The sequence below is a fragment of the Epinephelus lanceolatus genome, chromosome 13 (genome assembly GCF_041903045.1).
Source record: "Epinephelus lanceolatus isolate andai-2023 chromosome 13, ASM4190304v1, whole genome shotgun sequence".
NCBI classification, from domain to species: domain Eukaryota; kingdom Metazoa; phylum Chordata; class Actinopteri; order Perciformes; family Serranidae; genus Epinephelus; species Epinephelus lanceolatus.
This window is the reverse complement of record NC_135746.1, coordinates 1,083,703-1,107,042: the sequence shown is the minus strand read 5'-3', so window position 1 is coordinate 1,107,042 and position 23,340 is coordinate 1,083,703. Positions and strand designations below refer to the sequence as shown.

Below are 23,340 nucleotides of genomic sequence, written 5' to 3'. Positions count from 1 at the left end.
AGGTCATGACCTGGAAAGAGTGACATATTTTTTTGCCTTGCTGTTTTCTTTATTCCCTATGTTTTGTTTATATTCATTTTTTTTCTAATTCATGGGACATTTCTTACCAAGTTGCTTGTTCCCTTTTTCCCATGTATTTGAAGGTAATGGCAGCAGGTTGCTCAGAGTTCAAAGGGTTAAATACCTGTGAAAGGCTCCTGAAAGCAGCACAAGAAAAGTGATGTCACTCCAGGTTTCAAAGGGTTAAAACAAAACACCCCAAATATTAAAGGCCCATGATTCATGCGTCAGTCTTGTTGTTGTCAACACCTGCAGCAGTAAACAAAATGCATCTGAGCCAAGTTTCAGCCGTCCGACCAGTTCTGACGTCACAACATGTCTCACTGATGATGGAGCTCAAGTTCAAATCTAAATGCTGCTGATTCTACACCAGAGCCTCCACCTGTGATACGTCCTCATCATTTTATGAGACAAACTCTGAAGAATATTTACACCTGCAAGCATCAGAGAGACATTCAGACTCAGCCAATCAGCATCCAGAACCCTTCCTCCTGTGCAGGTGAACAGTGACACAATGTGACCATCAAACATGATCAGATTCCTCTGGTAGGATTCTCACCTGCTGAACTCACCTCAGGTCGACTTACAGACACTTTCCACCTTCATGTGTGGAGGAAACACTGGGAGAGAAGACGCTGCTCATTTCTTCCTCGTCTGTCCTGGTGTCTGTGTGCGTCTGATCTGAGGACGCCGTCACTCCTTCATACCTTCACAGTCCAAGTCTAAAAAAAAAAACAGAGTGACATTAAATCCAGTCTAACCAGATGTCAGCCAATCAGAAGTGTTTTAATTTCCTCATTCCTCGGCCTCACCTGCCTGAGCTCATTATTAAATTCACCTGTGTCGAGTGTTGGAGATGTAAAAATGTCTCTAATGATCAGCTGGATTTTTATCTGATGACTGAAACAGTTTAAGTGTCTTTCCTGTTTCACACTTTGTCACAGATCAGATGGTGCAGTTCCACCATCTGTCCACTGGATGGTGCTGATTGACCCTCTAACGAGCTGCAGGTCAGCCGTCAAATATCAACAAGTAAGAGCAGAAAGTGAAAACTGTCACATCTAAGTATCTGATCACAAACACACCATCATCACACTGAGTGAAATACAAAGTCCAGGTAACATGAGACGCTGAATTCTACTGGAGCAACTCTGGATGTGTGTGTGAGGACAGTGTGTAACAGAGAAGTGTGTGTGTGTGTGTGTGAGAACAGTGTGTAACAGAAGAGTGTGTGTGTGTGTGTGTGTGTGTGTGAGGACAGTGTGTAACAGAAGAGTGTGTGTGTCTGAGGACATTGTGTAACAGAAGAGTGTGTGTGTGTGTGTGTGTGTGTGTGTGTGTGTGTGTGTGTGTGAGGACAGTGTGTAACAGAAGAGTGTGTGTGTGTGTGTGTGTGAGCACAGTGTGTGAGGACAGTACTGTGGGAACAGTTTAGGCTGGTTGGGTTTTTGCGTCAGGCAGAAGATGAATGGATGAATTTAGAGACAGTTTTGATGTGACAGTAGAAAGAGAGGGCGGAGTCAGGAATGACACCCAGGTTGTGGACTTTTAAGGAAAGGTGGATGCAACAGCGAGGAGGACACTTCTCCAGCCTTCTGGAGCAGCAACCTGGACGCCACAACCATGGGCTCTGTGTGGGGACAGTGTGTGTGTGGGGACAGTGTGTGTGGGGACAGTGTGTGTGTGGGGACAGTGTGTGTGTGGGGACAGTGTGTGTGGGGACAGTGTGTGTGTGGGGACAGTGTGTGTGGGGACAGTGTGTGTGTGGGGACAGTGTGTGTGGGGACAGTGTGTGTGTGTGGGGACAGTGTGTGTGTGGGGACAGTGTGTGTGTGGGGACAGTGTGTGTGTGGGGACAGTGTGTGTGTGTGGGGACAGTGTGTGTGTGGGGACAGTGTGTGTGGGGACAGTGTGTGTGGGGACAGTGTGTGGGGACAGTGTGTGTGTGGGGACAGTGTGAGGACAGAGGACAGTATGTTTGGTCTCCTGATTGCCTGCAGAACAAGGGAAATGATAACTTTCTGTTTCCTCTTTTGGTCTGGTTGCTGATTGGTTGGTTTTGGTATTTTCGTCATCACTGCGTCGTTTGACCTTTTTAAACCCTAACAAAAAAAAAATCCATTAGTCCGTCCGTCTTCAGAGACACACCTTTATGTCTTCAGTCTGCTGTTAACTCTCAGCAGGACGTTGACACTTTACAGCGGGACAGAAATCTGAAATCATCTCAAACTGTGAGTCTGACAAATCTTTGTCTCCTGTAAAACTGAAAATGTTTAAATCTTCAATTTTATTTTCTGACAGAAAACATCTTCACTGAGCGCAGACTGTCTCACCTCACCGACTGATTTATTATTGTTTAAAGAAAATAACTTGTTTTATTTTTTAACTTTTATTCTATTTTTCGTTCTTTGTATTTTCTTAAAATTGCCTCATTTTATTTGTGTGAATTCCACATTGTTTAAAATCCGGGATCAGACATGTGAAGCACTTTGTAACTTTGTTTTCAAAAATGCTTCATAAATACATTTATTTTTATTATTATTATTATTATTATTGTTATCAAAGGCTGTAAATGCAAAGTTCTTCTCCCTGACAGCTCTCTCCATCAGACCTCACCAGCTGTGATTCTGAGATTTTATGTGTAAATATGCAAATACACAACAGTTAGTTCTGACGGAGCGATCTGATTGGACAGGAGTCGTTCAGTGTGCTGATATACGGGATAACAGCACTGAGACTTTTAACTCTGCGTGTATCACTCCGCCTTACAGCTGCTCTGAGACATTACTTATGTTGATTATTCATTAGCCGACATTAAGGGTCATCAGGACAAACTTTGCACCACTAAATGAAACATAACACCATAAATAATATTTGAGTTAAATAATGAACGGTCAGAAAAGAACAAAGGGATGAAAAAAGGCCTGAACACTTCACTGTAAATGTCCAGGTGTGATCATGTGACATCAGAAGACGACGCAGTGTGCTGATCAAACACATTCCTCCACAGAGACTGTCGGACTGATTTCACTGGTCGACAAATAAACTGAGACACACACATACATCAGAAAATACTTATTAAAAAATTGCTTATCAGATTTTTAGAAATAATGAAATATGAACCATCTCCTCAGAGAAAAAAACGAGCAGGATTTATACTTCTGCACTGAATCAATGCTGTGTGCTGAAACCATTTCCCTCAGTGGAAATAAGTGTTTATTTGCTTTTGTTACGATCCAGTTCAGAGGAGCCAAATGCAGATCAAACAGACAGGTTGAAGTTTTCAACAGATGACGAGCTTTAATGTAGCTGGTCAAGGACTTCCAATGAAGGCAGGCAACTCAAAATCCAAACTAAAAACCAACCAGGAAAAGACACGATGACCAGGGATGGATGCAGGATGAACCCATGATGAACACACAAGGTACGCAGACGGACGGACAAAGGGAAACACAGGTATAGACACACAGAAGACTAATCACCAGGACGAGACACAGCTGGAGGAGGAAGACAAGACTGATACAAAACAGGTGTGAAGGGAAGACTCAGGGAACAGGGAAGGATTCATGAGGCAGGTGTGGCAGAAAACAGGCGGGAAAATGGTACGTATGTTTTGTATTCAGAGGTCGGAAGTCAGAATGACGTCACCTCCGAGTTGACAACAGTTTTTGCATTCTAGTTGACGACGGTGGACAAGTCGGAAAAAAACATGGACGCCCGCAAGAAAGCCTTTGTTGCCCAATAGACAGCTTCAAAACCATCATGCACTCCAACTGATGAACGCCGCAGATGAGGCTGACCTGATGTGAAACAAATAAGATAAAGTTGCTATAAACAGTACTTTAGCAGAGTATTGACTCATGATGTATGTGACCGGCAGCCATCTTGAATCGATAAGTCGGGGTTGATGCGGTTGTTCCGAGTTTCCGAGTTGGAAATCCCACCTCAGGGTGCGTTCGAGTTTAAACTTTTGACCAGGAACTGGGAATTTCCGACCTCCAAGTACAAAACGAACGCACCAATAAAGCACAAAGACAGGAAGTAAACCCAGACATGACACATGGGGAGAGAACCTACAAAATAAAACAGGAAGCAGATTAAACAAAAAACTCTACAAGGTAACAGAATATGAACAAAAACCAAACAGGATCATGACATTTCACAGATAAGAAACAATAAACTGTGAAGACAACAAAGCCTCCACGAAAATAACATTTTAGGTCTGGTGTGTGATTTATCCTGGCTAATATATGAGCACAGGCTAATTTATACAATGTAAAATGCCATCGGCTTGTGCTAATAACGTTAGCATGTTTTGGAGGTGAAACTGCAGAGTGACACAGACACACAAGTATAAATGCTCACATTAGACCCAAACTAAGACACAACAGGTGAATAGAGTCAAAACTGTAACTGACAAATTTCACCATGAAACGTCCCAGCTGATGATCAGGACCAAACACAATCTGTGGGTTTTTAATTAATTGTTAATTAATTTCAGTGTCGATCCACAACAAAAATCTGTGGAATATTTTTTTGCTCATAACGTGATCGGCGACAATAATTTGTGATAACAGCTGTTTTTGAACCAAAATAACATCACACAACTCATTCAAACCTAAAATGAGCTCCAGCAGGCTGAAAGAACGACCGAGTAGATTTTAGAAGAAAACTTGAATCAGAAATTTGATTTAATCCTGAAAACGTCATGAAAACATGTGAACAACAAACTGTGGGACACACGGCCGTTAAAACTGAAGCTTCAATAGAGAGAACAAACAGTAACATCTGTCAACAGTAAATCTGAGTTCTGACATTTCTTCTCACCACGCCGCTCACTGTGACTTTAATGCTGACTGAATACAGCACACTTTTATTTTTTAGATATTTTTTTTTTACTGTATGTCCTTTTTTAACAAGCTAGAAAAGTGTCAAAACCATACAGTACTTGGTTGCAACGTAATATTTTAACAACAAAAATACAGCAGCACCCCCCTCTTGCCTCAAAAATGGTTTGATCCACCCCATCCCTCCCACCTTTCCCCGACTCAGGCTCTGAGCGCTCTATCTGCACAGAGCAATGCGCTGCCTTCCAGAGTAGGTGATATGCAGTAGTGGTGTAAGTACCTGGCTGAAACCAGGATATGTGGCACATTTCTTAACTTCTACCACTCACTACCAACACATTATTATCATTACCAACACATTATTATCATTACCAACACATTATTATCATACCAACACATTATTATCATTACCAACACATTATTATCATACCAACACATTATTATCATTACCAACACATTATTATCATTACCAACACATTATTATCATTACCAACACATTATTATCATACCAACACATTATTATCATTACCAACACATTATTATCATACCAACACATTCTTATCATACCAACACATTATTATCATACCAACACATTATTATCTTACCAACACATTATTATCTTACCAACACATTATTATCATTACCAACACATTATTATCATACCGACACATTATTATCATTACCAACACATTATTATCATTACCAACACATTATTATCATTACCAACACATTATTATCTTACCAACACATTATTATCATTACCAACACATTATTATCATTACCAACACATTATTATCATACCAACACATTATTATCTTACCAACACATTATTATCATTACCAACACATTATCATTACCAACACATTATTATCATACCAACACATTATTATCTTACCAACACATTATTATCATTACCAACACATTATCATTACCAACACATTATTATCATTACCAACACATTATTATCATACCAACACATTATTATCATTACCAACACATTATTATCATTACCAACACATTATTATCATACCAACACATTATTATCATACCAACACATTATTATCATTACCAACACATTATTATCATTACCAACACATTATTATCATACCGACACATTATTATCATACCAACACATTATTATCATACCAACACATTATTATCTTACCAACACATTATTATCATTACCAACACATTATTATCATACCAACACATTATTATCATTACCAACACATTATTATCATTACCAACACATTATTATCATACCAACACATTATTATCATACCAACACATTATTATCATACCAACACATTATTATCATTACCAACACATTATTATCATACCAACACATTATTATCATACCAACACATTATTATCATTACCAACACATTATTATCATACCAACACATTATTATCATACCAACACATTATTATCATACCAACACATTATTATCATTACCAACACATTATTATCATACCAACACATTATTATCATTACCAGTCCTCATTTTTGCTGAATCGTAGGTCACTGTTTATGTTGTTAGGTAGGAGTTAGCTGACGTTTTTTCTAGCTAGGAAACGTTACAGGTGGTCAGTACCACTGTCCTCTGTTTGATCTGGAATGAGAGAAGCTAGCTGTTGTGTCATGTGCATGTGTTAATATTAAAGCCAAGGTGCTACTGACTAGCTAACTGACTGGATGCCCATTAACATTATAACTCCTATTGTGTGTATTTACTATTATTATTATTTTGTAGATTTCAAGCACTTTTCTTTTTTGAAGTGTATTTTTATTTATGTATTTGTATTATATAATACAGACAAGAAGGAAAAAGGCAGACACAAACATTGAAAAAGTCAGTTACTGTTAATGTGTTAATGTTACATGTTGTGCATTGCATTTCAAACAGAAGTCCAAAAAATAAGTCCAAGGTCCATTTTTGGTATTTTTGGTACTCACTATAGGGGGCTGCTTTACTCCAGAAACATAATACTGTTTATGTGTATGTTGAGGAGCTGCTGTATCAAAATGAGTTGTCCTCCCCAGAAATTAGGGTTACGATATGTTTCTTTTATGATTCCAATCCATTCCTCTTTTGCTGTGGCTCAGCATTTAAATAACCTTTATCAGATTTGATGGTTTAGTCACAGACTTTCCCAAAAAGTGTTGTGCTTTTCTTTCACAAATGTGGGAATGAAATTGAGTTAAAATGTACAAAACAGTGAAATTTATCTTGCCTGGCCGGGCAGCTCTCTGGGTGCTCAGCACCCCTAAACCTCTGATCCTAGAATCGCCCCTGCTGAGCAATAAGACAATTATTTCATCGCGTTGCAAATTTTCTGAAACTTTATGTTTAAATGTGCAATTTAGGGATTGTTTAATTAAATGTGCTTTCTTGTAAAATTTTCCAGAACAGAAATCTGAACTAAAATAAACCTAAAATTTTATTTGGAGTGTTTTTTCTTTCCGCTGGTCTGAAAGTCGACATGTTCCGGACGAAAATCTGCCCAAAATCCAAAGACTGACCAGCGCATGAAACAAACGTTTTTACCTGGAGCGTCTTGTCTTTAAATGATCCGATACACAGCCAGCGGCAGCGGACGTGTCACACCAGTAAAAAAGTACAACATGTCAGATTGTAGACGGATCACAGCTTTGAATCTTTGCCGAAAATCTTCCATGTTTGTGTGAAGTTACAGATAAAAACAGTTTTTATCCTCTGCTGAGTGAATCCACTGTAGTGTTCACGATCAAGTGATGCAACGTTCCAAAGTTACATTCATTCATCTACTGATTCTGTAAACTCAAACATGCTCACTCACCTGATGCACGAGCTTTGATGAATTAGAAAAAGTTTGCTGAGGGACGTAACGACAACGCTTCAACACATAATTTATTATTTTAGTCAAATAAGACAAAACCGGTTAGAACATTGCAGAGAGTGTCAGCAGTGTCAACTGACCGGTCTGAGCTCGACTCAAGCCGGCGGATGGTGAAGGTGTTCTACTACTAAAACTCCTACCACTGCCAATATTCATATTTTTTATTATGTTTATTATGATGATAGGGTTGGTGTTTGTCAGAGGGGAGGTGTGTACGCTGATATATTTTAAGAGTTTTGGGCCTCTTTCAAGTGAAATGGTAGATTCATCATAGATGCCTAAAAACTGTTGATCACAGCAATCATAAATGTCAAAGTGTTTTTTATTGTGTAATAAAAGCTTCTTCATTTCAGTTCTGCATAAATCCACATATTTTCCAGTTACACTGAAATGAAACTGGAACTTTGATGATGCAGACACAAAACTTAGAAACTTCCTCCTCAGACGGATCAAGTCACTGCACAGTGCTCTGAAGTGGTGTGTGCTGTGCTGTGAAGCTTGTTGTACTGAGTGACTGCATGTTGTTGTGTCTGTGTGAAGGTGTGGACTCTGCTATGAATCAGGCTGAGGACAGAGAGGAGGGAGTCCCTCCCTCTAAAACCACTCTGTGTGGGGAACATGACAGCCAGACCAAAGCTCAGAGGTGAGACCAGGATCTCTAACTGTCCATGACTCAAATCACTCCACCATCACTGTTCACACTCACAGCTCTGTGTGTGTTCAACAGGTCAGACTCTCCTGTGTCCAGCTGTGTGTCCTTTAACAGTGACCTGTCTAAGGATGAACCTATGAGCTTCAAAGGTGGACACCCCTCTGATCAAAAGTAATAAATTATCCCAGTTTGTTGTTATCAGTTTTAAAATATTCAAAAGTAGACATCATTTTCAGCAGATTTTCATTTTACCTGTGAATTTGTTTGTGATTCTATCAGGATCCAACATGAGAGACCAGACTGTCCTGGACCTGGACCTGGACCTGAACCTGGACCCAGCTGTGTGTCCTTCAAGAGTGACAAGTCTATGGGTCAACCTATTAACTTTAAAGATGGAGAGCATTCTGATAGTCAAAGGTATACGACTGAATATTAACACATTCAATAATCAACAGTTTTTACACGTGCAGCCTTTTTGTGCCCTCAAATCTATTACTTTCAATGAAGACTCAAACACCATCACAGCGCGCACACATTCCCAAGTGACTTTTTTTCAGGGTGCGACGGCTCCACCCTGACATAAATTGAGTTCAACTTTTGTAACACAGCAGGGCGCACCACGTCATGTGACGAGGACCAACCAATCACAGCTGACAGATATCTTTCCTTCTTCAGTAAATATCAGTGTGTCACAAATATGGAGGAGAAGTTGATCATGTTAGTGCAGAGCTGTCCGAGCGTCACATCTGTCCCACAGACAAACAGGAAGTAGATCAGCTCTGACCTCAGGGTTTCAAGGAAACAGGCTGTGATATGATGCTTGTTAAGGTTGCTTAGCAACCTCGGACACAACCTGCGGCTGCGCTCTTGAGAGCTGGTACAGAAAAGGCACAAGAGTAGTGCCCAGCTCCCGACCTTGTGTTTTCCCGATGGTTAAAGACGCAGCATGTGTGCGACCCCTAAGACCCACTGTTACTATCTTTGATTTGTGTTGAACCTGTTTTTCTGTTTTTATCTGATTCTCTGGGTCATTTCTGCTTTAGTCTTGCTTCATGGATCTGTGCACCTACATGTCTCTGATCACTAGGGCTGCACCTGACCCAGAATCCTGTCAGTCGAATCAGATTTGGCTGTTTAATATTCGAACAATTCCTTCCTTTGTTTTCCTAAAGGGTTTTAACAGGGTTCAGCAGGACGTTCAATGGGACCTCAATTTTCATGCATTATAGTAAACAAACCAAGTTAGCCCTCTGAACTAATACATGCTAACTATGCTGAGGACGGATCTGAAATGTGCAACATGTTTTGCCAACACTAGATATCAAACAAAAGAAAGAGACTGTCCTATTAAGTTGCTGTAAGCCTCTAAGAGAAGGCAGAAGATAACATTATCTCTGTCTGATCGGGCAACGCCTCTCTTTCTCCTGGTAGCTTCCTCCGTCTGACTCAGACTCTCCTTGGGTCTGTGTCTGCAGCTGCCTCCATCTCTCTCAGGCTGCTGTCAGCCCTAGAGTGGTCTCCTTTGGTCTGAATCAGGGACTCATGTTGTTCCAAAGTTGTATAATTGCCTAGAGTTGGTTGGTGTTCTCACGGCAGCATTTACAAGAGGACCAGATCAAATGCCTTGTGTGAGAAAGCTGCTCTTGATTGGTCAGAATTTCCATGTGGGAAAAATCCAGGAAGTAAAGCAAACTTTGAAGAAGAGTACACTTGCAAGATAAATGTGACACTTTCTAATGTCACAATGGAGGGACAACTACGCAGGTTGATTTTAGCGCTGCTCATCGTGGACTATATTGCTGTCATTGTTCATTTTAGTCAAAGCATACAGTTTGAAAACGAGGCGCGGCTCCAACTAGAAAACAATGTTTTGATGCATTGGATGTGCTGAATGTGCATATTAAGGCAGTACAGGAGGAGGTGCACATTAATAATCCTCCAGGACTGTAACATGCTCATGTTTAACCCAAACAATGTGTCATGTGACTGCAGTTGCTTCACATCCAGGTCGGAACATCTTCTCACCACAAACCAACCGCACCAGAGTTCCTTTGGAACCGGACTGAGACCACCTCTGCAAAAAGGTCTCAGTCTGGTTGGTTTGGCGTGTTCACACCTCCACAAACGAACCACACTGAGGGGGCAAACACACCTGAATTCAACTAAACCAAACCAAACAGGGTAGGTGTGAAAAAACCATCAGACTCTCCCTGGGTCTGTGTCTGCAGCTTCCTGTATCGGAGAGCAGCACAAAAGGGAGGAGTGCTCACTCTGCAGCTGAATCTGGGAACCAAAACATTGCCAGTAGTACACTGACTGACACACACAAAAAAAACCCACACTGCTTGACTTGAAGGAATCTGAGTCAACTGAAGTGTCTCCAACTGATGATTCTGATCCCTGACTTTCAGGGTGCAGCCATAGTGTATAACTATCACATTAGAATTACCAGGGTCTATCTGCGTTCTGAGAGGTTTTGAGATATTGAGTTTTTAAGTTTTGCATTAACAAAAATAGCATAAATGATGTAAACCACACATTAATCAGTGTTTGTATTTCTTTGAGGCTCCAACAGCAGAGACAAGTCTACCCTGCACCCAGCTGTGTGTCCATCAGCAGTGACTGGTCTATGGGTCTACCTACTACCTTCAAAAATGGACACCAGTCTGATCAGAAGTAATTATTTTTCTCACAGTTAAAACTTTCAAAGGTCAGTCGATCTTTCAGCAGAATTGCACCATAACTTTGCATTTATCAATGTTTATAATTCTGTCAGAATCCGACATGAGAGACCAGTCTCTCCTGGACTTGGACCAGAACCTGGATCCAGCTGTGTATCCATGAAGAGTGAAGCGTCCATAGACCTCCCACTTTTTTTTAAAGGACAAAATTCTTCTGAAACACGGTGAGTCGTCTTATTGTTACTATGAAACATTGCCATTTAAAAGATTCTTCCAAAAGAACAGTAACAACCATTATTGGAGGTTCTGGGGACCTCGAATAAACCAGCAGCAGATGACCGCAGGCTTCTTAGAGGCAAATATTTAACAAACATTTCGTAAAACTCTGTGACAGCCTGTGTAGTAGAAATGTACAAAGATTTTCTAAAAGTTGGCGCCCTGCAGCCGCAGACAAGTGAGAAAAAAGGCTTCAGAAGAACTTTATCACTCGAAAGCAGGAAGTCCTACAACATACAGAAAGTATACAACGGTCTGTCAGTACCCAGTTCTGACTGGCTGCGTGGTGTTTGCCAGCCACAACCAGCAATTTTGACGATGGTAAGAGACCCCAAAGCCCAGGCACTTGACGGTCTTGTTCTACTCCTGGATTGTCTTCCCTGTAAAAGAGTTGGTGCTCTACAAGTAAGTTTGCCAAGCTAAGGATGCTGCTTAGTTCTGGGGTTATTGTTCGGATGAGTTTGTCCTCAAACTACAGACTTTAGAAGAGACAAAAAACATTTGCTGCCAAGACAAAAAGTGGTCAGCGTTAACGAGTATGACCGCACTTCATTTGTCAATCTACTGTCTCTCACAGGATCCAGCAGCGAGGACGAGACTGTCCTGTCCCAACCTGTGTGTCCATAAAGAGTGACCGCTCTATGCCTCTATATGTTTGTTTCAAAGATCAGGAAAACTCTGCCAAGCAGAGGTAAGAATTTCAAACTTTTTTTTTTAACCCTCTTAAGGAATGATGATGACATGATTCCTTTCTATCTCATTCAGAACGCCCTATTTAAACAGTCCCGTCTACTGTTGCTGCTTCCTCTGCAAGACACTTTGCAACCCACCTCCACCCCAGCTCCTCCTTTTCATGTTGTGTCTGACTTATCAATGTAATTTCTGTTTGTCACTTCTGCTCCTCTGCTGTGTACCTAGGTGGTCTTTGCTGCTGCTCTCCCTGTCTTAGGCTTTCCATGAAGGCACATGGAAGGGCAAAGAGGTGTGTTGTCTGCCTTAGGCTTTCTGCATAGGCCCAAAAACAGAGCCATACCACCAAATATAACACTGCAAACTGAAATAAAGTTTTCTTTAGCTAAAGTGGTCCTCACTGAAATCCCACTTCAGTTTCCTTTTCCTCACATCTCATCCAGAAATTATAGAAACATTTACCAAAGAGCTAAATTTGTGTTTTTACCAGCATTTATCATGCTATGAGATAACATCTGTGACAAGGTATATGTGTGCCTGTGTTCGTAATTATTTTAAAACTTCACAGAGGTCATCAGGAAAATTCAAATGTTCCCAGTGGTCAGCCTGCCCAGCAACATGCAACAGATCTGGACTCCATATTCATGGTGTGTAAATGTACAAACATATGACTTCAACCACAGATTGGTCCTAACAGTCTCCATGTTGCACCCTTTCAGTCTGTGACAGGTGATCTGATGTTTTGTCATCTGACCAACATATTGTTCTGTTTCAGCTGCTTGAGAAGAACATTGTCAGTTTTGTGAAGAACGAACTGAAGAGGTTTCACAGGATTATGAATCCAGATTACCCAGAATGCTTAGAGAGTCAGCGTGAGGATGAAAAGTGGTTGGACGGTGAGGATGTGAAGCAGAGGAGGAGCAGCAGAGAGGCATTTCTGAACATCACACTTAATTTCCTGAGGAGGATGAAGCAGGAGGAGCTGGCTGACTGTCTGCAGAACAGTGAGAGCACTTTATCAAACTAAACATGATAGAAGAACAAGTGGATGCAAGAATTCTGTCATAAATATAATGCACCTGATCTATCCATCCATTATTGATTACTCTTTTCTCTTTTCAGGAATTCAGCTGTGTCGACGTAAATTCAAGTCTAACCTGCAGAAGAAGTTCCAGTGTGTGTTTGAGGGGATCGCTAAAGCAGGAAACCCAACCCTTCTGAATCAGATCTACACAGAGCTCTACATCACAGAGGGAGGGACTGCAGAGGTCAATGATGAACATGAGGTCAGACAGATTGAAACAGCATCCAGGAAACCACACAGACCAGAAACAACCATCAGACAAGAAGACATCTTTAAAGCCTCACCTGGAAGAGATGAACCAATCAGAACAGTGATGACAAAGGGAGTGGCTGGCATTGGGAAAACAGTCTTAACACAGAAGTTCACTCTGGACTGGGCTGAAGACAAAGCCAACCAGGACATACAGTTCACATTTCCATTCACTTTCAGAGAGCTGAATGTGCTGAAAGAGAAAAAGTACAGCTTGGTGGAACTTGTTCATCACTTCTTTACTGAAACCAAAGAAGCAGGAATCTGCAGGTTTGAAGAGTTCCAGGTTGTGTTCATCTTTGACGGTCTGGATGAGTGTCGACTTCCTCTGGACTTTCACAACAATGAGATCCTGACTGATGTTACAGAGTCCACCTCAGTGGATGTGCTGCTGACAAACCTCATCAGGGGGAAACTGCTTCCCTCTGCTCGCCTCTGGATAACCACACGACCTGCAGCAGCCAATAACATCCCTCCTGACTGTGTTGACATGGTGACAGAGGTCAGAGGGTTCACTGACCCACAGAAGGAGGAGTACTTCAGGAAGAGATTCAGAGATGAGGAGCAGGCCAGCAGAATCATCTCCCACATCAAGACATCACGAAGCCTCCACATCATGTGCCACATCCCAGTCTTCTGCTGGATCACTGCTACAGTTCTGGAGGATGTGATGAAGACCAGAGAGGAAGGAGAGCTGCCCAAGACCGTGACTGAGATGTACATCCACTTCCTGGTGGTTCAGACCAAAGTGAAGAACATCAAGTATGATGGAGGAGCTGAGACAGATCATCACTGGAGTCCAGAGAGCAGGAAGATGATTGAGTCTCTGGGAAAACTGGCTTTTGATCAGCTGCAGAAAGGCAACCTGATCTTCTATGAATCAGACCTGACAGAGTGTGGCATCGATATCAGAGCAGCCTCAGTGTACTCAGGAGTGTTCACACAGATCTTTAAAGAGGAGAGAGGACTGTATCAGGACAAGGTGTTCTGCTTCGTCCATCTGAGTGTTCAGGAGTTTCTGGCTGCTCTTCATGTCCATCTGACCTTCATCAACTCTGGAGTCAACCTGATGGCAGAAGAACCAACAGGCACCTCCCGGCTGTCTAAAGTCTTCAGAGACAAACCTACACTAACACATCTCCACCAGAGTGCTGTGGACAAGGCCTTACAGAGTCCAAATGGACACCTGGACTTGTTTCTGCGCTTCCTCCTGGGTCTGTCACTGCAGACCAATAAGATCTCCTTACAAGGTCTGCTGACTCAGACAGGGAGCTGCTCAGAGACCAATCAGACAACAGTCCAGTACATCAAGAAGAAGATCAACCAGGATCTGTCTGCAGAGAGAAGCATCAATCTGTTCCACTGTCTGAATGAACTGAATGATCGTTCTCTAGTGGAGGAGATCCAACAGTACCTGAGTTCAGGAAGTCTCTCCACAGATAAACTGTCTCCTGCTCAGTGGTCAGCTCTGGTCTTCATCTTACTGTCATCAGAAGAAGATCTGGACGTGTTTGACCTGAAGAAATACTCTGCTTCTGAGGAGGCTCTTCTGAGGCTGCTGCCAGTGGTCAAAGCCTCCAACAAAGCTCTGTGAGTGGATGAGTAGTGGTTCAGCAGGTAGACACAGTTGTCTGTTGATTGCACGGTTGGTGATTCAATTCCTCATTTTTCCAGTCCACATGTCATAGTACAGCTGAGCAAGACACTGAACCACAAATTTCCCCCGAATGTCCGGCCAGTGCTTTGCATGGTGCCATCTATGTATATCAGATACCTTTTAGAGCATCAAAACAAAAACCCAGAAACTAATAAAATTGAACTTTACTCTTGGTTACCTATTCCACAGGCTGGATGACTGTAACCTCTCAGAGAGAAGCTGTGAAGCTCTGTCCTCAGTTCTCAGCTCTCCATCCTCTCTGAGAGAGCTGGACATGAGTAACAATGACTTGCAGGATTCAGGGATGAAGCTTCTTTCCATTGGACTGCAGAGTCCACACTGTGAACTGGAAACTCTCAGGTGAGGATTCATCTGTTTGTTTGATGACCACTTGTGTACTTTTTTTAACATGTGGACAAATGTAAGCAAAGTAGAGCTGTGAAACAATTTTTAAAATTGTGATTAATTGTATTTTAATCAAATGATTAGAATTCCATTATTTTGCATTTCAAAACAGTTTTTAAGTCAATCTAAACAAGGTGAAGTACTTCTTACCAGAGTGTTTTGATTAGGCAACTTCAACTAGGCCAACTTTCACTTTTCACCTGCATTGCTCAGCGTCAGCTGCCAGCTTGACGTACTTAAGGCTCTTGGGCTTGTAGGCCACCTCCAAAGTATCCTCCCAGGGCACAGTGAGCTGATTTAGACGAGGCGCAGTGAGGAGGACGAAAGCACGAGGACTGGTCTGAGGTTAGTAGAAGGGATCTTAGATGGGAGGCATAGATGCTGATTCAGATCTGCCAGTAACCTCAAATCTCTTGCTCCTCCGGCTGGTGTTTGATTTTACTGTACAAGCCTCGGATTGCTTCACACCTTCATGGACACACCTTCTTGTAAGCACCAGATGGACTGATGGAGGATATAGGGCATTGATGGATGTCTGTCTGGTCTCCAGGGCTGCTGCTCGACACTTTAAAACCTGATTGTGCTGCCAGTTAAAACGACCCTCTGTCAGGCTTGTCTTGCAGCCAACCAAAATGTGTTTCAGGATTGCTGGAGATGGGCAGAGGGGGCAAGCAGGGTGTTCACCGCACCATTGGCTGAGGTTCCTCTGAAATGGCAGGACATCGTAGGTGGCTTGTATTATGAGGCTAGTTTGAGATGCTTCCATGTCCCACAGTTCCTTCCAAGAGAACTTTCTATTGTCAACTGCAAAATGGAGCTTTGCTGTCTTTGACGATGTGGTTGCCCTCTGACAGCAGGCAGCCTGTTTAGCTGCTCCTGTGTGCTCAGCTCATAGGTGGGAGCTAAAACTCAAACAAAAGTACGTCAGCGATATTTTAATTCCATTTGACACAAGATGCAGATTACTGTGGACTTGTCAACTGAGCCCTCAGGGAGTTTCTAATGTGAAAAGGAGCCTTCAGAGGCGCAGGACTTTACCTTTACCTTTACAATGTCTTTATACATTTTTGTCAGTTTTATTAGCTGGTGCATCATTTTATTATTATTAACATATTTATTGTTCTACTTTGTGCTCTTGTCCTTTCTTTTACTTCTTATCTTCTGTGCCCCTCCTTCATTATGGCATACCTGAGCAAGGCTCTTAACCCCAGTGGCGCGGCTCAGTGGTCAGACTGTGGTTGTACTTGGCAGCTTCCAGAATATGGGTCATATGTTAGGGTGGTCAATGTATAATTGTAAAAGACAAACTTCCTTGAATAACTAAAGGGTTGTGTGTTTGTCTTTGCAGGCTGTCAGGCTGTCTGATCTCAGAGGAAGGCTGTGTTGATCTGGCCTCAGCTCTGAGCTCCAACCCCTCCCATCTGAGAGAGCTGGACCTAAGCTACAATCATCCAGGAGACTCAGGAATGAAGCTTCTTTCTGCGGGACTAAATGGTCCAGACTGGAGACTGGACACTGTCAGGTAGGGACAGATATCAAAAGCTCAACCCTTGTTGGTCTGGTCCACAGCAGTAAAGATTCATGTTAGCTGGAAAATCAGTGTGACTGTGTTTCTGCCTCCAGGGTGGATTACTGCAGTAGGAAGAGGCTGGAACGTGGTCTGAGCAAATGTAAGTGGGGGTTCAGTTGATTCAGTGATTCATTTGATGCCCAACATGCTTAAAAATGTTTCCTCACAACAGTCTTGCAGAGTATCAGTCCCTCCAGGATGTCGTAGGCTTTTGGGGGAATTTTTGCAGCCTGAGATGTCTGATCTCACCACAGCTTTTCTAAAACATCCTCCGCCTGCTCTCTTTGCCTGGTTAGCAAAAGCTAGCACAGTAGCAGCAGCTAATAGATGATACCAAGTTGTTAAAACCGTCCCAACAATCTCCCACTGACACAGAAATGGCTCGACTCTACCGTTACACCTGTTAAAACTGTGGCAGAGCTCCGGTCCTGCAGCAGCAGTCTAATGTTGATCAGAGAGCCTGAGTGAATAAATACGCTGCATGGAGCTCAACACTAAAATGACACTTTACCCTATGAAATTTTTAAAAAAAATTTAAATTTTAAAATCTTGGGTTATTGGACAAAAAATACAAAGTCGTGCAGAATTGACAGGGATTGGCTGAAGCTGCGTAAATCATTGCAATCCATCCTCACTGTGACCTCGTCACATGTCCACGTTTGGTCATGGACTTTCCATGTCCACATATGACATCCAAGGTACCCTGGGTGTGTTGGTTGTTGACGTTCTGGGACGCCGTGTCAACTTCAGCCTGTTACTGTTCCGGCCTCGATTTGAAGCAGAAGTATAAATCCTGCTATAGAGTCCAAGTTTGTTCAACCTGCTTTCCAAAACAGACCCTTGCTGTGTCATATGATAAACTTCATCCGTGTCTTTTTGTCTCCTCAGATTTCTGTGAACTCACCCTGGACACAAACACATTAAACAGACACCTCAAACTGTCCGACAACAACAGGAGGGTGACATGGTCACTGAAGTGTCAACCATATCCTGATCACTCAGACAGGTTTGACTACTGCTGGCAGCTGCTGTGTACAGATGGTCTGACTGGTCGATGTTACTGGGAGGTGGAGTGGAGAGGAAAGATCGTTATTGCAGTGACTTACCGAGGAATCAGTAGAAGAGGACAGGATGGTGTCTGCAGGCTGGGATGGAACAATCAGTCCTGGAGTCTGTACTGCTCCAATAAACGTTACTGTGTTTGTCACGATAACAAAGTCACAGCCATCTCCCACCGCCCCTCCTCTCGCACAGTAGCAGTGTATGTGGACTGTCCTGCTGGCATCCTGTCCTTCTACAGAGTCTCCTCTGACTCACTGATCCACCTCCACACCTTCACCACCACCTTCACTGAGCCTCTGTACCCTGGCTTTGGGTTCGGGGTTAGTATTAAATCCAGCTCCTCAGTGTTTCTGTGTGAGCCATAGGATGGATTCTCCTGCAGAAAGAAAGAAACACACCAGTGACGGAGAGGACCGACTGAAATTGCTCATCTTGTATAATATCACACACGGATGTGCATTAAAAAACGTTTTAACATCAGCACAATCAAATTTTGTATATTGGAGGAAGTGAAATTATTTCCTGAGAGCTGAACTCACTGTGGTGACTCTATGTTTGTAGTAAGACACATTTTGGGGCAGCAGTAGCTCAGTCAATAGGGAGCTGGGTTTGGAACCAGAAGGTCACCAGCTCAAGTCCCCGTCCAGATAAAATCCTTATTTAACGATCATCTGCAGGGTTGCCAACTCTTCACACATCTGGCGTGACTGTCACTCTTTCACCATCAATGTCACTCTCTCACGCCCGTTTAAGAAATCTCACGTCGGATGTCCACTGGATCCGTCACATGCATGATTCGGCCACTGCACGGACTTGCTCCATCCTGTGCCAGGCGTCAATGTCCACTTAGAACTATAGCGGCGCGCACCCAAGCGACTGGAATTGGCAGATCGCGAAGATCACAATGTCACGTGATAATCTGCGGAAATCTCCTCTGAGCCCCTCTTCATGTTTGACTTCAGCTGGGGCCACCCACTTTCATGTCATGTTGATGTAGCGATGTGTTCTTCCAGGAGCTTGCTGTTCACTTCCTGTATGAATGTAGAGCAGAAACCATGATGTTTTTTTCCAAACCTTACCATGTGCTTTCATTGCAAGGTGTCATTGACATGTCGTCCCAGAACATTAACAGGCGCAGGAGGATATGAAGATGAAATGTGTAATGTGCAATTGTGAAAGTCCGCTGACAAAGCGGTGATATTTCGCCAGAATGAGAACAGGCTGTCCGTATTTGACGTTCTTGGAGGCGTCTCAGCTGACGCTTGTTATATGCGTCCTGTCTTTTCAATATAAACTTCTGTTTTCACAGGAAATGTTCAGTTTCTGCTTGGTAGATAGTCTTTTTCAAAATAAAATTACAACATGGGTAAAACACCTCACATGTACTTTTATTTCCCTGTGCAACACAACACGTGGTTAGGTTTAGAAAAAAAACCCATCATGGTTTGGCTTAAAATAACGCCACGTAGAACATCAAACTGTTACTAAAATAACTCCATTAACTTTTGGTTTCACACAGGAAGTGAACAGCAGGCTCCGGGGTGAAAGTCCGGTGTTTGTTTTACCCGTCCACCTGTCCTACATGGACCTTCTCACTACGGCCGTTACAGGCGAAGTTAGAAATTGTCACCACACACTGCGTATCATAACACCACAAAGAGTGACTAGCTGGTAGTGAGACCTTCAAATGTCGCCTAATAGATAAAATAAACAAAATAAACTCACAAAATGTGAATAAAGGAAATATTCCTACAGCTGTTGTCCTTATCAGACGGAGGAAGTACAACCGTCAACAGTCTCAGGACAAGTTTCCCTCTTTAACAAACAAAGACGAGCTGAACTACCAGACCTCATTAGAATTTTCATTCAAAATGGACAGAAACAAAATCATACTCGCCAAACCCATCTTGGTTCATCTCTCCACTGTTCCACATGGACACGTGCACAGATCGACCTCAGGTGGTGTTCAAGCACCTGCACGTTTGGCCTCTGACCATCAGTGCATTTCTGTTCAACGTTTTTCTTCCAATTCTTTTTCTACTTTTGCATTTTAGTTTTTAAGTTTGGCACATGGCATCAACTCTCAATGCATTTGAGTTTTAACCCTCCTTCTTTGACTGTGTCGTCACAGTAACAGAGCATCCTGTAGAGCAGCGTCACGTCTTCCTGACCTGCCGGACAGACAGGTAACAACAGTGTCCGCCCTGAGCCTCGGTATTGTTTGTAACTGTTATGAAATTAAACTATCTCAATACAGCCAAACTAATGTAGGCAACATCTCACCGTTCAGTTTAACAATGAGTAAACTGGTCTGATGTAAAAATCACACCATCTCCCTCCAACTCTGTCACATTTAGTTCACCAGCCAGTGTCTTTTAAAACCAAAACTTAATGTGAACTATTGTTTGTGTCCCCCACACTGCGGCCCTGATAATTCATTAATGCCTCGTCCTCACCTCTGTATGTGACCGGTGTCTGTAAATCCATAAATATACGGATGCTGCCTCTAGTGTCCAACGCAAGGACATGCATGTTGGTAACACTCTCTATGAAGATCATATCTATAATGCTTTATAAGGCCATTCATAGTGAGATATAATGTGTTTATAATACTCTATGACTACACTCAAATGTCCTTGACTAGGGTGACCATATTTTGATTTCCAAAAAAGAGGACACTCGGCCGGCCACGACATAGCCTACTTAAATGATACTCGCAGTTTACTCAAAGATGCCTTATAATTTTAATATATTTAAAATTTATATGTATGGATAGAAAATTCAGTTATATTACAAAATAATATCTCTCAAAGACAGAAATTCAGATAGGCCCCTATAGATAGGGGACACATACACACACTAGAGTGTGGCGATCCGAGCCCGACGGGTCCCGGCCGACCCGTCGGGTTTGGCCGGGTTTGGTCAAAAATGTAGCTATAAATTGTATTCGGGCTCGGGTCGGATTCGGTCAACTTTCAGTGAAAATGTAGTGTAAAAATAAATAAAATCCTATTGTCTGTCCTGTTTGTTGCTTGGGCACTGTTATTTACGTGACAACACCTGAACATAACACACACAGACACACACATTGGCTGTTTGTTTCTACCTCTCCCCTCTCTGGAAGCCTTGGACCTCCAGCCGCCCGCCTCCGCCTTGATTAAACGCTGAAAATAAAGTAAAAGAGGGAGACAGGTTTTTCCTATTTTATCTTATTTTGTTTTATTTCTCCCTCTCCTCTCGCTGGAAGCGTCGGACCTCCCGCCTCCCGCTCCCGTCTCAAACACAGAGGTCTCCCTCTCCGCTGAGCACGCCCAGCCTGTTAAAAAGCCTGTAACCGTAACAACTGTGTGACACAAAGTCAGTGCTTTGGTCATTAAATAATGTCGGGCTCGGACGGAAATATGCGGCCCGTGCCACACTCTAACACACACACACACAGAAAACCGGACATTATCATCAGTTTATAAAAACCCCCCAGACGCCCCGGACGGGACGTGAAAAGTGGACATGTCCGGGCAAAATTATCCTTGACTCGTTAAAGCAAGTACTCGCCTCAACAATCAGCTGTAGTAAAGACTCAGAGTCTGTTATAATAATCCGTTTCATAAGTTATCACTGTGTAAAGTACATATTCATGTATCAATGATACTGTTTGCTTCACCATAACATTTCATTGTTGGTGTTCAGTAAAGTGTGATTTATTTTCACGTAATTAAAATAATCTGTGCTGCATCATCAGTGATTAATGTCTATCATACACTGCAATACTTTGACAATATATTTAAAAGATTTAAGTCTGATACCGACTCACATCTGAAGTCAGCGTGTCACTAGTCAGAGTTTTTAGCCACAGAAAAATTTTACAAGAACTGTGGATCTTGTAGAGTCACTGTCCTGTCACACTGTTTGCTTCAAAAAGGACAAAAAAGTCGACAGAAATTGCTGCAGCATTTAAAATCCCCAATGAATATGCTGTATGCTAGCTAACCATTGTCCCAGTCCCAAACAAAGTTAGCCTACGTGCAAGCTAACGCTAGCTACTTGAATGTTTGCTATTAGCCTACAAGTTAACTGTACATTTCCGCAGAAGATTTTGAGCTTCATTCATATAAGTAGTTACATAATGTGATTTTTGAAGCTAGTAATCTTTAGTTGAAACATAAGGTGAGCTTACTGGCTAACACATAAGCTCACCGGCTAACATATGGTTAGCTTATTGGCTAACACATAAGCTCACTGGCTAACACATAAGCTCACTGGCTAACATGGTTATCTCATTGGCTAACATGGTTATCTCATTGGCTAACATGGTTGTCTCATTGGCTAACACATAAGCTCATTGGCTAACATGGTTATCTCATTGGCTAACACATAGCTCATTGGCTAACACATAAGCTCACTGGCTAACATGGTTAGCTCACTGGCTAACATGGTTATCTCATTGGCTAACACATAGCTCATTGGCTAACACATAAGCTCACTGGCTAACATGGTTATCTCATTGGCTAACACATATGCTCACTGGCTAACATATGGTTAGCTTACTGGTTAACACATAAACTCACTGGCTAACATATGGTTAGCTTACTGGCTAACACATAAGCTCACTGGCTAACATATGGTTAGCTTTCTTGCTAACATATGGTAGCTTACTGGCTAACACATAAGCTCACTGGCTAACACATATGCTCATTGGCTAACACATATGCTCACTGGCTAACATATGGTTAGCTTACTGGCTAACACATAAGCTCACTGGCTAACATATGGTTAGCTTACTGGCTAACACATAAGCTCACTGGCCAACATATGGTTAGCTTATTGGCTAACACATAAGCTCACTGGCTAACATGGTTATCTCACTGGCTAACATGGTTATCTCACTGGCTAACACATAAGGGGGAACTGCCCATTGGTCCGACCATATTAAACCCATTGTTCCGAAGTCCTGTTGTTCCGAAATCATCATGATGCCCTGTGGTTAAGGTCTGGTTAGGTTTAGGCACAAAAACCACTTGGTTAGGGTCAGGAAAAGAGCCTTTCCCAGCTGACCCAGAGCCAGTCGCGGCGCACCATCAAGGCAGAAATACGCCCACCGGGAGCCATTCAGCACTGCGGACCATCGGACTAATGGGATGTCGGACCAATGACATGGACCCCACATAAGGTCACCGGCTAACACATATGCTCACTGGCTAACACATATGCTCACTGGCTAACACATAAG

At 42.4% G+C, this 23,340-nt stretch overlaps 1 protein-coding gene across 5 annotated transcripts; it reads left to right on the top strand.

Annotated features, from left to right (window-relative positions):
- The first annotated feature begins 2,152 nt into the window (after positions 1 to 2,152).
- LOC117270943 (NLR family CARD domain-containing protein 3-like) lies at positions 2,153 to 21,843 on the top strand. 5 transcript variants are annotated; one of them, XM_078173626.1, is made up of 15 exons: positions 2,153 to 2,291; positions 8,328 to 8,430; positions 8,515 to 8,610; positions 8,719 to 8,856; positions 10,432 to 10,620; positions 11,005 to 11,115; positions 11,216 to 11,344; positions 11,974 to 12,087; positions 12,655 to 12,733; positions 12,862 to 13,090; positions 13,209 to 15,009; positions 15,266 to 15,436; positions 16,830 to 17,003; positions 17,105 to 17,151; positions 17,940 to 21,843. In XM_078173626.1, the coding sequence occupies exons 2-15, from the start codon at positions 8,342 to 8,344 to the stop codon at positions 18,476 to 18,478; spliced, it is 3,906 nt and encodes a 1,301-aa protein (XP_078029752.1). In that variant the 5' UTR covers positions 2,153 to 2,291; positions 8,328 to 8,341; the 3' UTR covers positions 18,479 to 21,843. The 5 variants fall into 5 exon arrangements, with proteins under 5 accessions (XP_078029752.1, XP_078029753.1, XP_078029754.1 ...); XM_078173627.1 differs by lacking the exon at positions 10,432 to 10,620; XM_078173628.1 differs by lacking the exon at positions 17,105 to 17,151 and having other exon boundaries at positions 17,940 to 18,080.
- Positions 21,844 to 23,340: the final 1,497 nt, after the last annotated feature.